This window comes from Plecotus auritus, assembly GCF_963455305.1.
Source record: "Plecotus auritus genome assembly, chromosome: 7".
Taxonomy (NCBI): Eukaryota; Metazoa; Chordata; class Mammalia; order Chiroptera; family Vespertilionidae; genus Plecotus; species Plecotus auritus.
The window spans coordinates 7,521,701-7,534,053 of NC_137774.1; the positions used below are offsets into that span (position 1 = coordinate 7,521,701).

The 12,353-nt window shown below is 40.5% G+C and overlaps 1 protein-coding gene across 1 annotated transcript in view; it reads right to left on the minus strand.

The window, feature by feature from the left end:
* MAP2K6 (mitogen-activated protein kinase kinase 6) overlaps nucleotides 1-12,074 on the minus strand; it is a 100,937-nt gene extending 88,863 nt beyond the window's left edge. The window contains exon 1 of the mRNA XM_080682783.1: nucleotides 11,770-12,074. Within this exon, the coding sequence (XP_080538909.1) occupies nucleotides 11,770-11,785 (16 nt within the window). The 5' untranslated portion in view covers nucleotides 11,786-12,074. The remainder of the gene's footprint in view (nucleotides 1-11,769) is intronic.
* Between the last annotated feature and the right edge of the window lie 279 nt (nucleotides 12,075-12,353).

Consider the following 12,353-nt stretch of genomic DNA (forward strand, 5'->3'; position numbering starts at 1 on the left):
GGGTAGGGGAGGCTACGGGGGAGGTCAATGGGAAAAAAAAGGAGACCTATGTACTACTATTTGTAATACTTCAAACAATAAAAAAGGACACATCATAATTAAAATGCCAAGGGCTAAAGACAAAGAGAGAATCTTAAAAGCAGCAAGAGAAAAGAAGTTAGTTACCTACAAGGGAATGCCCACATGACTGTCACCTGATTTCTCAACAGAAACTATGCAGGCCAGAAGGGAGTGGCAAGAAATATTCAAAGTGATGAACAGCAAGGACCAACAACCAAGATTACTCTACCCAGCAAAGCTATCATTTAGAATTGAAGGTCAGATAAAGAACTTCACAGACAAGAAAAAGCTAAAGGAGTTCACCACCACCAAACCAATATTATATGAAATATTGAAGGGTATTCTCTAAGAAGAGGAAGAAGAAGCAAAAGATAAAAAATATGAACAACAAAATGGCAACAAATACATACCTATCAGCAATTGAATCTAAAAATCAAAATAAATGAATAAGAAATCTAATGAACAGAATAAACTGGTGAGTAAAACAGAATCAGAAGCAAGGAAATGGAACAGACTGACGATTCTCAGAGGGAAGGGGAATGGGGGCAGGAAGAAATTAAACAAAGATTTATATGCATATATGCATTACCTATGGTCACAGACAACAGGGTGGCAAAGGCCTGGGGTGGGGCAGGAACTGGGTGGGGTAATGGGGAGGGGGGGGAAGAGGGACATCTGTAATAACCTGAACAATAAAGATTAGAAAAAAACACAATTAAACTTAGATGTGTAGGGAAACACTAAGTTTGCTATAGACTCCTTAGTTACAGCCTGTAAGACAGTGAACGGAATCAATATTCACTGCTGATATTTAACATCAACATCCTGTGGTCCAGTGTGTACAGACTAGTACCTATCCATAAACCAACTGTAACCAGCTTCCTTCATCCAGTGGGCAATTTATGCTTGGAATTCAACCTTAACAGTCAGAGGGAGTCAGACTCAGTCTTCTATGATCGACAGAGACTTAAAGGAACATGTCAAAGGGAACAGGGACACAGGTCAGCCCCTCTCAATTAGCATCCCTGTCCCTGGGATGCCCAAATTCCCAGGGGATCCATTCATGTGTTCTATCTCTAACCGTGTCTTTGGGGGAACAGGCTCATCAGTCTATTGTGGAAAGATCAGTCTATTAGGTGGAGCAGCAGGAGCTCAGGTTCTGGGTCAGACAGACCTTGATTAAAGCCTCCGCTATGCCACTATCAGCCTGGACATCAAAGGCAAGTTCCTTAACCTCAGGCTGCTCATCTACAAAATGTGGCATCACCTCTCGCTCTCGCCAGGCCATAGTGAAGGGAGAAGGAGGTCGTCCCCGTGCATCTAAGCACAGCGTCGGGAACACAGAAAGAATCCGGAGTGGTGTTGCCATTGGGGATGGTTCGAATGAGCACTTCCTTGTATGTGACTCCAACTGAGCTCATTTTGGATACAGTGAACACATCTAGGCTCATCCCACCAAAGCTCCTCTGTCTTCACATAGCTCCCACACACCCGCTTCCTCCCTTCATTTCCAGAACCTTTACCACGACCTTCCTTTCGAAATGCACACAATACCCACAATGAAGGGACTCTGTATGCAACCCAGGGCTGTGTGTGTGTGTGCGTGCGTGCGTGTGTGTGCGTGTGTGTGTGTGTGCGTGCGTGCGTGCGTGCGTGTGTGTGTGTGTGTGTGTGTGTAGTGGGGAGGAGCTGTAATGTGAGAAAATAGCTCTAACCTTTGCAGGAGATGATACCCAGAAACCTGTCTGGGTGAGTTGGAGGCCGTCTTACCATGGAGGGAGGTTTCCATCTTGACGCCACACAAAAGAAGGGATGGAACCTCTGATCTGGGTCATGATCGTCATCAACAAAGCCAGGCAACCAACGGGCATCATAGCAGAGTTGCTTTTAGTTTATTTGGTTTTTAAACAAAATATGGGCTCCAGAGGGGAGAATGAAGGGACAAGGGAAAGAATGAATGAACAGCTTCTCCATGGGAGGGGGGGAAAAGAAATATATATATGGCAAGCGGGAAGCATGCAGCTGAGGGGAAAGGACCCCACGATGGGCAATAGGAGACCGGTCACTCAGCTCAGTGAAAATGAGCAACGGCCTGCACATCTCCTAAGCAGAAGCATCTCTCAGACATTTCCTGTGGGTGGGTCCCCAAGATCGCGGGCTGAGCAGTTAACAAGTAATAATCCAGGTTAACAACTTCCAATTAAAGCCAAAGAGGAATGTGATATGGAGGCCCCATCATGAAAAGACTCCAGGCGCTGACTAAGTACAGTCATAAAGGACAAGGCCATCAAACTTTATTTTTGAAAAGGGCCAGACAATAAATATTTTGGTTTTGTGGGACAAACAGTCTCCATCACAACGACTCAACACTATAATGGTGGGCGAAAAGCAGCCACGAACAACATACAAATACATGGATGGCCATGGCTGTGTTCCAATAAAACTTTATTTGTAGACACTGACTTTGAATTTTATAAAATTTCCATGTGTGATGAAATGTTATTCTTTTGATTCTTTTTTAACAGGTGGGGCTGGATTTGGCCCTCGAGTGGTAGTTTGCCGAACCCCAAACCCCAGTTACGAGCGTGGTCCCTGTGGTCAGATTCTCGTGGCTTTGTACCCTGCCTCTGCCGAGGGTTACCCAGACACGGGCAAGTTACTTCCCTCACCTGAGCCTCCGTTTCTTCATCTGAAAGTTAATGATAACTGTATCTGTCCCCAAAGGATTCATGTGAAGTTCAAAAGCATAATCCATGGAAAGTGACTCATAAAGTAAGTGATGGTGATGGTGATGGTGATGGTGATGATAGCATTAGGTGTGGGGGTGGGGGTTGTAATCAGCATCTAGATCTGCAGATAATAGTCTTTTTAAAAAGGGCTGACCCTAACCCAACTTCAGGAGGGATGCATAGAATAGAAAATGAAACAGATGACGAGAGTTTCAGCAAGTGCCCATTTAATGCTTCCACTCAGCAGAGAGTGGACTAAGTTGTGAGGATTTGTGATAGACTTCCCATGTGTGGGTTACAACGTGAACCTTCTGTAGAAAGAGGGGGTTTCAAGGGCTGGCGACCAAGCTGGATGGAGCAGCTCAGGGAAAGAGACCATCTAAGCAGACAGAATGGGCAACAAAACCCAGGGTTTGGGGGGCAGCAGGGGCAGTGGTAGTGGTCGAGGAGGACGTGGGGGATCGTCTTCCGTGGGGGTTATCCAAGGGAAGTCCCTTGTTTTGTCATGGTGCGGCCAGCTGCTAAAAACTTCCAGATTACCTCTGACAGTCCTTCAGAGGCTCAAGTTCAGAGGTAACTTGCAAACCAGCCCCAGAGACCAGCACAGGATGGAGAGATTCACTTCGACATTATCCCGCTAGGTTCTTTGGACAACTCATCTTAGTTCCGTCTATTTTTAAAGGGAAAGTTAGTTAGCCAAGGATCCTGCAACCTTTAAGTCTGTTTAAAGGGCACCAGTAGGAGAAATGACACGTCTTCAGCCATGGTAAGTTGCTGTTTATGCTATTCTTTCAGTCTCCAAATAATCAAGCAAAGATATAATGGGAATATGAAGGCAAACAAGGAAGCACATTGTAATTTAGTCGCCCCAAACTTTTTATGAAAGGTGGGAGGAAATAGATTCCCTACTAATAAAAATTACTTTCATTGACAGACATTGATTGAGCACCTATTTTTAAAAATATGTTTTTATTGACTTCAGAGAGGAAAAGATAGAAACATCAATGATGAGAGAGCATCACTGATTGGCTGCCTCCTGCACATCCCCCACTGGGGATCGAGCCCCCAACCTTGACATGTGCCCTGACCAGGAATCGAACCATGACCTTCTGGTTCATAGGTCGACGCTCAACCACTGAGCCATGCCGGCCAGGCGTGCACCTATTATACACTGAGTGGTCAGATTATTATGACCACCACATCAGTACTTCGTTGGGTCACCTTTTGCCTTCAATACTGCGGCGATTCTTCTTGGCATTGACTCCACGAGATGTTTAAAGGTGATGCGAGGAATCTGACACCATGCCTGATGAATAGCACTGTCCAGTTCTGTGAGATTGGATGGTTGTGGAACCAGCTGCCTGATGGCTCTTTTAACTTCGTCCCACAAATGCTCAATTGGATTGAGATCTGGTGATTGTGGGAGCCACCTAAGCAAGGTAAAGTCTCCCTCAAGTTCTTGAAACCACTCCTGCACAATATGAGCACCGTGGCATGGCGCATTGTCTTGTTGGAAGAAGCCATCTCCATTGGGATACGCCATCAACATGATAGGATGAACTTGATCAGCAACCATACTTAGGTATGTTGTGCTATTCAGACGTTGTTCCACACGAATTAAAGGGCCCAAATCATGCCAGGAAAACATGCCCCAAACCATAACACTGCCCCCACCAGCTTGAAGGGTTGTACTCATGCATGTGGGGTGCATGCCTTCATGCTGTTTCTGCGAAATTCTCACTCTGCCATCTGCATGATGCAACTGGAAACGTGATTCATCAGACCACATGACTTTTTTCCAATGCTCGACTGTCCAATCCTTGTGTCCCTGTGCAAATTGGAGACGTTTTATCTTGGTAACTGCAGACAGCAAAGGTGTTCAAACAGGCCTTCGGCTTCCATATCCCATATGATGCAGTGCACGGCTCATTTGCCTACACACGTCAGGTGGTCATAATAATCTGGCCACTCAGTGTATATAAGCACAGTACTCAAAGCGGTGAAGAGGCAAAGACGCACCAGAATAAATGTTAGCTCCCCAGCAGGGGCTTTCAGAGATTGTCGGGAAAAGGCAAACAACAATTACAGTGGTTTAAACCTTCGGCTATATTGTGTAGGCAATGGGAATTACAATGAAAGCATTTGCAAAATATCCTTTGGCAGAGAACTGGTAAGAAACCCCACCGCCATGATTCATATATCACCATTTCTTGGGCACAGAAAAAGAACCCCCACTGATTTTACCCTCAGCCCCCTTGCTAAGCTGCTCCCCACAAAAGCAAACAAAACCAAAAATGTGAAATATACTAAAGATTGTGAAGAAAAAAAAAATGTTTTGCAAATGTGGCTGACTAGTGTTTGTGTGTGGTTTCGTGAAAAGAATTTTGAGACAGAGGATCAAGAGACGTAAGTTCTACCTCGGGCAAAGCATTTATTTCCAAGGCCTGACTTTGCTCATTTCTTAAAAGGTATGGTCGGACGAGAAAATTTCTCTCATAGCTCAGGATTCTTACCTCAGAATGCATAACTAGGCATGTTCACTAAGGAAGGCCAGCCTAAGCATAGGGTAAGTGAGACTGACTTCTTTAACTTGTGAGATCATCAAAGTTGATCCAAGCCTTAATTCTTCTAACAAATCAAATAAACTAAAGTAAACCACCCTTTATGATTAGACATTCCACATGATGCTAAAAAAAAAAAAAAAAAAAAAAGGAATTATTCTGCAACAATGCACATACCACGACCATGTGCTAGGTAAGAATTATTTATAAAACTACGGAAAAACTGCTTTTGCCTGTGGAGATAACTGAAAAATGCAGAATGTCCAGAAGTAAGTCATTTCCCAGACTGGAATGTTAATCAGATCATTACATTTTTCTTAGTATTTGCATACGGGTCTCGATAGCTACAGACAGTGTAACAAAATGAGTTTGTAAAGTATGTGATGTTTACATAAGACATTTTGGTTAAAATGAAAATCAGAACTCACCAGGAAATCAAATTGTTTAAATGCATAGAACCCATCTTTCAGCCCATGATTATTTAAGCTTTGCGATTTTGGAATGTTCTGACTTAACTTTTAAAATGATTCGATCCCCAATTTAAAATGTTAAAGATACATTCTCTGAGAAAAAAAAAAGTCAAATATATGAAACACAAATGTCAAAAAAGGGGGAAATTCAACTTCTTTATTACTAAGAAATGCAAATGAGAGTAAAGCATTAAAAACTCTTATTGACTTGGTAGAGTTCTCACCCGAGGATATGTTTTTATTTTTTTATTATTACTATTTTTAATCCTCACCTGCAGGTATGCTTATGGATTTTAGAGAGAAGGAAAGAGAAGAAGAAGAAAGCAGGAGAAGAGAGAGAGAGAGAGAGAGAGAGAGAGAGAGAGAGAGAGAGAGAGACCTCAATGTAAGAGTGAACATCCATTGGTAGCCTTCCATATGTGCCCTGACCTGGGATCAAACCCACAACCTTTTGGTGTATGGGATGATGCTCCAATCAATTGAGCCACCCGGCTAGGGTAGTAGAGATTTCTTAAAATTATTCTACCTAGGAGGAAGAAAAGTAGGCATAACCTTTCTGGAGAACAATTTATTTGGCAATATTAACCATGGTGTTTAAAAGAACAGAATGGACACTTCCAAGCATTATTGGTGGAAATAAGAATGTGTTATTAGCTCTCTGGAGGGCAATTTGGCATGCCCTTTGACCTAGCACTTCCACTTCTAGGAAGTCATTCTCAAGACATAATAGGGCAAATGTGCAAAGATGTATATTCAAGGTATTCCTTGCAAGTTTGTTTACAGCTGTTAAAAAAAACCTGAAACTATGTGGAAGTCTAATTGAGGGTTCATTAAATAGCTACATTTTTACAAATTAAAATAAGCAACTGTTAAAAAGAATGTGGTAACTATATCTGTATAAATATGAAAAGATGTCCAAGATAAAAGGTAGAGTATAAAGCAAGTTGCAAAATGTCATATGTAGTGTGCAAAATAGCATGCGTAAGTATATATGTATGTATGTGCAAATGCAAGGAGATAGTCACCAAAATGTTAACAGGTATTAATTAGCTCTGGGTTGTGTGAATGAGGATTCTTATTTCCTTATAATGAATTTCTCTTTGGTTTGAATTTATTTTCAGCGAGTATATATCATTTTACAATAACTTAAAAAGCTATTTAAAAGGTCGAGATGAAAATGGAGAGTGGAGAAGAACTGGATAACCATGGCAATTTAGTCTAAAGCCCTAGAATGCACAAAAACATATGTACTGGGATGATTATCATGGTAATACTCATAACATTGGAAGTTAATAGCTCTCCCGAGTTCTTTGCAACATTATTTACAATAATCAAGATATGGAAACAACTAAAGTGTCCTTCAATAGATGAATGGATAAAAAACTATGACTGTTATAAATAAAAAATCAGAATATATATATATATATGTATATATATATATATATATATTCATATATGATTCCACATATACACAGCCATAAAAGAGAATAAAATATTGCCACTTGCAACATGTATAGAACTTGACAGTATTGTGCTAAGTGAAATAAATTAGAGAAAGACAAATACCATATGATCTCACTTATATGTGAAATCCAAAAAAACCAAAAGCAAAAACTGAGCTCCTAGATACACAGAACACATTAGTGGGGGTGGGCAAAATGGGTGTAAGTGGTCAAAAGATACAAACTTCCAGTTATAACATAAATAAGTCATAGGAATGTAATGCACAGCATGGTGACTACCGTTAATAATACTGTATTGCATATCTGAAAGTTGCAAAGAAAGTAAATCTTAAAAGTTCTCATTACACACAGAATCTCCAACTAATATATGGCAATGGATATTAACTTGTGATCATTTCATAATATATAAAACTAGAGGCCCGGTGCACGAATCTGTATGCATATAAGATTTTTGGTTAATCTCTTCCTGCCCTCCCTCCACCTCCTCCCCTCTGAGATTCATCAGTCTGTTCCATGTTTCTATGCCTGTGTGTTGAGCGTCTGCCCCCTGGTGGTCATTGCACATCATAGCTACCAGTAAAACGGTCAAACAGTCAAACAGTTGCTTAGGCTTTTATATAGATAGATATCGAATCATGTTGTACACCTTCAATCTAATATAATTTTGTATGTTAATTATACCTCAATTTTTAATAAATTAATAAACACCAAAGTTCTATTTAAATAAATACAATAGAATTAGATATTAAGAATGGTGAAACAGATTAATTTGGAAATACTTCAGAGTATATTGGGAAGTAAAACAAAAGGTAACTAAATATAAATTAATTTTATACATATTTTGGATTCATTCATATACATATAGAAAAAAATCCAGAAGGACATATGTCAAAACGGTAACTGGTGATTCTTATTTTCCTTTTCTATATTTTTGAATATTTCTATAATGAACAAGTATGATTTATGTATTTTTTAAGTTTTAAAAATAATCCTTATAGATCTTTCAGATTTTAGAACACTGAAAAGTGGTTACAAAATGCTAATCTGAAAAAAACAAAGGGGTGAGAATCTTAGCCATTTCCTTCCGCATTAAATTTACCACCAGAGACCCCCTGCAAACCCCTGCCCCTGACTTGCAGCTTGCTGTCAAGTGCTGAAGGCCACACCAATACAAAACAAGCTCCAGACACCCAAGGTACCTATTCTGATTCTGTGTCCTGAGATGGACGAGCGTATAAAACATACTGGCTCAGATTACAGGCTAACCATGACAAGTCCGGCTGGTACAACCTAACAAAGGAATTTGCACGGGATGAGAAATTAGCACATCTCATTTCCCAGGGTGGAATGAATTACAAAAGCAAAGAACCCATGGAGGGGTTAAGTCCTTGCCTATCACTCTCCCACATGCTTCTGGATTATGCCTTGCAGGCAAATCTCATGTCATGACTGACCTAGTACTATATTTTTTAAAGGTGATTTTTTTTTTATTTTAAAATGATTTTAAAAGGGGACTCTCTAATATTTACTCTCTAATATTTACTATATTTTTAAAAGGGGAATGGAGGAAGAGGTGAGGAAGAGTGCATTTTAACGGGGGCAAACTTTTTGTATATTTTCAGGTGACCTAGGAAATGCCTGACCTCCCTCTCCTGCTGTTTCCCTCCCTCCCTCCGATCATTAGGGCTGATAACAATAGTTTGGCTCTCCCGGGTGATGTAGATGACACATTTTTCCTGTAGCCTGTCTTCCTGTAAAGTGCAGGAATTCCTGCACTTTCTGGGTACCCTTCCTGTTAACTTACACTTCAGATTTCCTCAAAAGGCATGCTGCCACTTTTAATCTTTCAAAAATGTCAGCTCAACCCCAGACAGCTAATATAAACAAGCTGAAAGGCATACCACCTAAAGTTACAACAGTGGAAAACAACATTTCTTTTTAAGAAATTCTTTCTCGGAATCTCACTGTTGGGAAGGCTGGAAAGAAGCAACCCGGTCCTTCCAGCTCCCAGGGAGCCTGTAATTCTTTTGCCTGTGCTGTGCCTTAAATTAGAGGTCTGTAAAACCGAATTATAGTTATCTCGAAGGTTCGGAAAGGCCCTTGAATTCAACATGTTGTTAAATTCTTCATGTGCTAAGAGGTTGTATCCACCTTTCACTTTTCCTCCCATTTCATTTGGTTCTAGTATTACAAAGAAGTTTGGTATTGAAAAAAAAAAATGTCTTGGTCATTTGAGAATAGCATAGCTGAATGATGCCAATTCCACATTTAAAATCCAGGCCAGGGCTCCTTCGTCATTTCTGAAATGATCACCTACTTATTTTTAATCAATGTCTTTCCTTTTGGACAGGGACCCCAAGTTCACACCAGATGCACCTTCCAAATGGAACCCAATTAAGAAAGCTACCTGATTTATTATGGGCATACCCATAATGGAAGCATACAATGCCAGTATCTCTTTTAGCTTCCCAACTCAAAAACTTGCTCTGCCTTAGGAGTGGGCCCCAAAAAATGCAAATAGAAACCTGATTTAGTTTAGACCCTGAGGTCCAAAGATAAGATTGTGACTAACACCGCTTTCCTCCTGAAATCTTCCTGACTATCTCCCAGAGGGATCTTTAAACTCCAACTTTGGCCATTTCTCCTCGCTAGCTATGCGATTATCTTGTATTATAATGACTTGCTGTCTTTCAGCAATACATGCTTTCTTTCACCAACCGCATGGTAAGTTTCCTGATGCAAACGACTACATTTTAAATACTTTTGTATGCACTCAAATCCTGTGCAGTGTGTGGGGATATTACATTATATTATGTTATATTATATTATTACACATATACTTGTATATACATATACATCATAATATATTTATACATATGCTAAACTATAAAACTGAAATGAATGAATGAGTGAATCTATACCAAATACAAACTAACTGGATGCCATCTCTTTAATACATCAAAGCATGGAACATCCCTTCTAAGCTGTTACCTCTCTGATCAATTAGGAGATTGTACGTTTCCCCTGTTATTAAGGAACCCTCTGCACCTCAAAGGCCAATTCCTAGGTGCTTTAGCTCCCAGGTTTTTCGATTTTCATGCTCTCCTAATCTCAGAGAAAAAGAGAGCCCTACCTCGAAATTTTGAGGACACATATCACTTTCTTCTTGGGCTAACATGTCCGATTCCCATCCAGCAGAACTAAAAAGTGGCGCAACTGCTACCAAAAAAGTGGCAGAAAGCTTATGAAACACGTTAATTTCACCAGCTCGTACCCTACTACTTACACTGCATACTTACTTACACAGAGCCCCCAGGTAGCCTAACTCACCTGGTGTTTAACTCACCTCTTCCATCATGCATTCTCTTTGGCATACCTTCTCTCTGTGGTTAAGGATTTGTTCTGAAACAAGTGACTTAGAGTCCTAGAGCACCTGACAGCACCCCCTCAGCTCTCTGATGCCATGTCAGGAATTTTATTTTTTAATCCCCTCCCCAGCATGACACTAAGCCTCCAAAATATAACTGTGTAAAAAAAAAAAAAAAAAGGAAAAAGAAACAGAAAAAAAAAAAACATTAAATAAAACAAAACAAAACACCATAACCCGGAACTTCTGACCTATTATAACTGACTAAATATATGCAATTACACTTAAAAGATTTCATTATAGTTGTTAATGAAACAGGACAGTCCCTCCACGCTGGTGTAATGTTTCAAAGTACAGTTTTCTCCCAATATTTCCCCTACCGAGATGCAAAGTATCTCCCAAATGGGAAGACATAAAACATCAATGTCCTCATTACTGCTTCTAAATATTGTGAGTCAATAAGCAATTAGTGTAAAGTGCAAAATCTCCGAAGAGAAAGACTCCTTGTCTGCTTTCTTTTTTGTAATATGCTATTATGCACACTTCACCTTTACTTCCTTTAAAAATCAAAAGTTGCTTAATGTTCAAAGCGTATCAATGGAAATTTAGCTAAATACTGGCACAGTGACGGCTCATTCCCAAAGGAATATAAGATTACATTAATTTCCTACTAGTTTAACTCAAGTTTTACCTTTCATCTTCACCCACAGACTTTTAAAAAGTTTGTATTTCTGTTGCACAGAAAATTACTTATAATATGCGTGCATACCGAAGAATTTTATAATTACATAAAGCATTGCACATTTAGACGCTACCAACCTGCTCTATCTCTCCTGACTGTGCAAAAGGCAAAAAGAGCTCAGTAATCCTAGCAGAAGAATGCAAATAACGTCAATGCACAGCTGAACTGCAAGCCCTGCCTTACAGGAACTCTCTGTGTCTGCAAAAAAAAAAAAAAAAAAAAAAAAAAAAAAGACACATACTAAACAGGAAATGCAACTGAGCTGTGGAAAACCTCAAACTTAAACATGCAATCGCTAGGCGAAAATTGCATCCGTGCATTCATAAATGCATGCATAGCCCTTTGCATTTTTGCAATTGATGCAAATAGGCTCTTACCTTTCGACTGAGACATTTTCCCCTTTCCTTTGATGGGGGAGGGGAGCACAAAAGACTTTGCCTTGCTTCTCTTCTGTAGCTAGTTTTGCAACAAAGATGCAAGCTGCAGGCGTGCAATCTTCATGCAAGTGGAGTTTCTCTTGACCGATGCAGCAGATGGACTTTCAGAGAATCAAGATGGAAATGCACACCTTGCAAAACAGACTGGAAAGTGATTTTTTCCCCCAGTTGCAACGTTAGGGAAGGCTGTGCTGCAGCTACATGATGGGCCAGGGCTGGCAGCTAAAAGCTCCAAACTTGGAACTGAGTATCTTGTGCGCAGACGTCCTTCCTGCGAAGGGCGCGGGGTCCGCTGGGTAATGTAGTTCACGGGCAGAGTCCACCGGGCTCTGATTTAAGGAAACGTGGTTGCTTGGGTCGCTGAGCGAGATGACTGCCCGCGACAAAGATTGGGCTCAGATAAGTCAGACACTCACTCGGCAGTAAGTGGTGAGCGAAAAACGTTACGGCCAAGGGGAGGGGGGACTTTTGTTATCGAAAAGCCCCTGAAACAACAGTTCAAGAACATGATGTTGGCTAAAAGC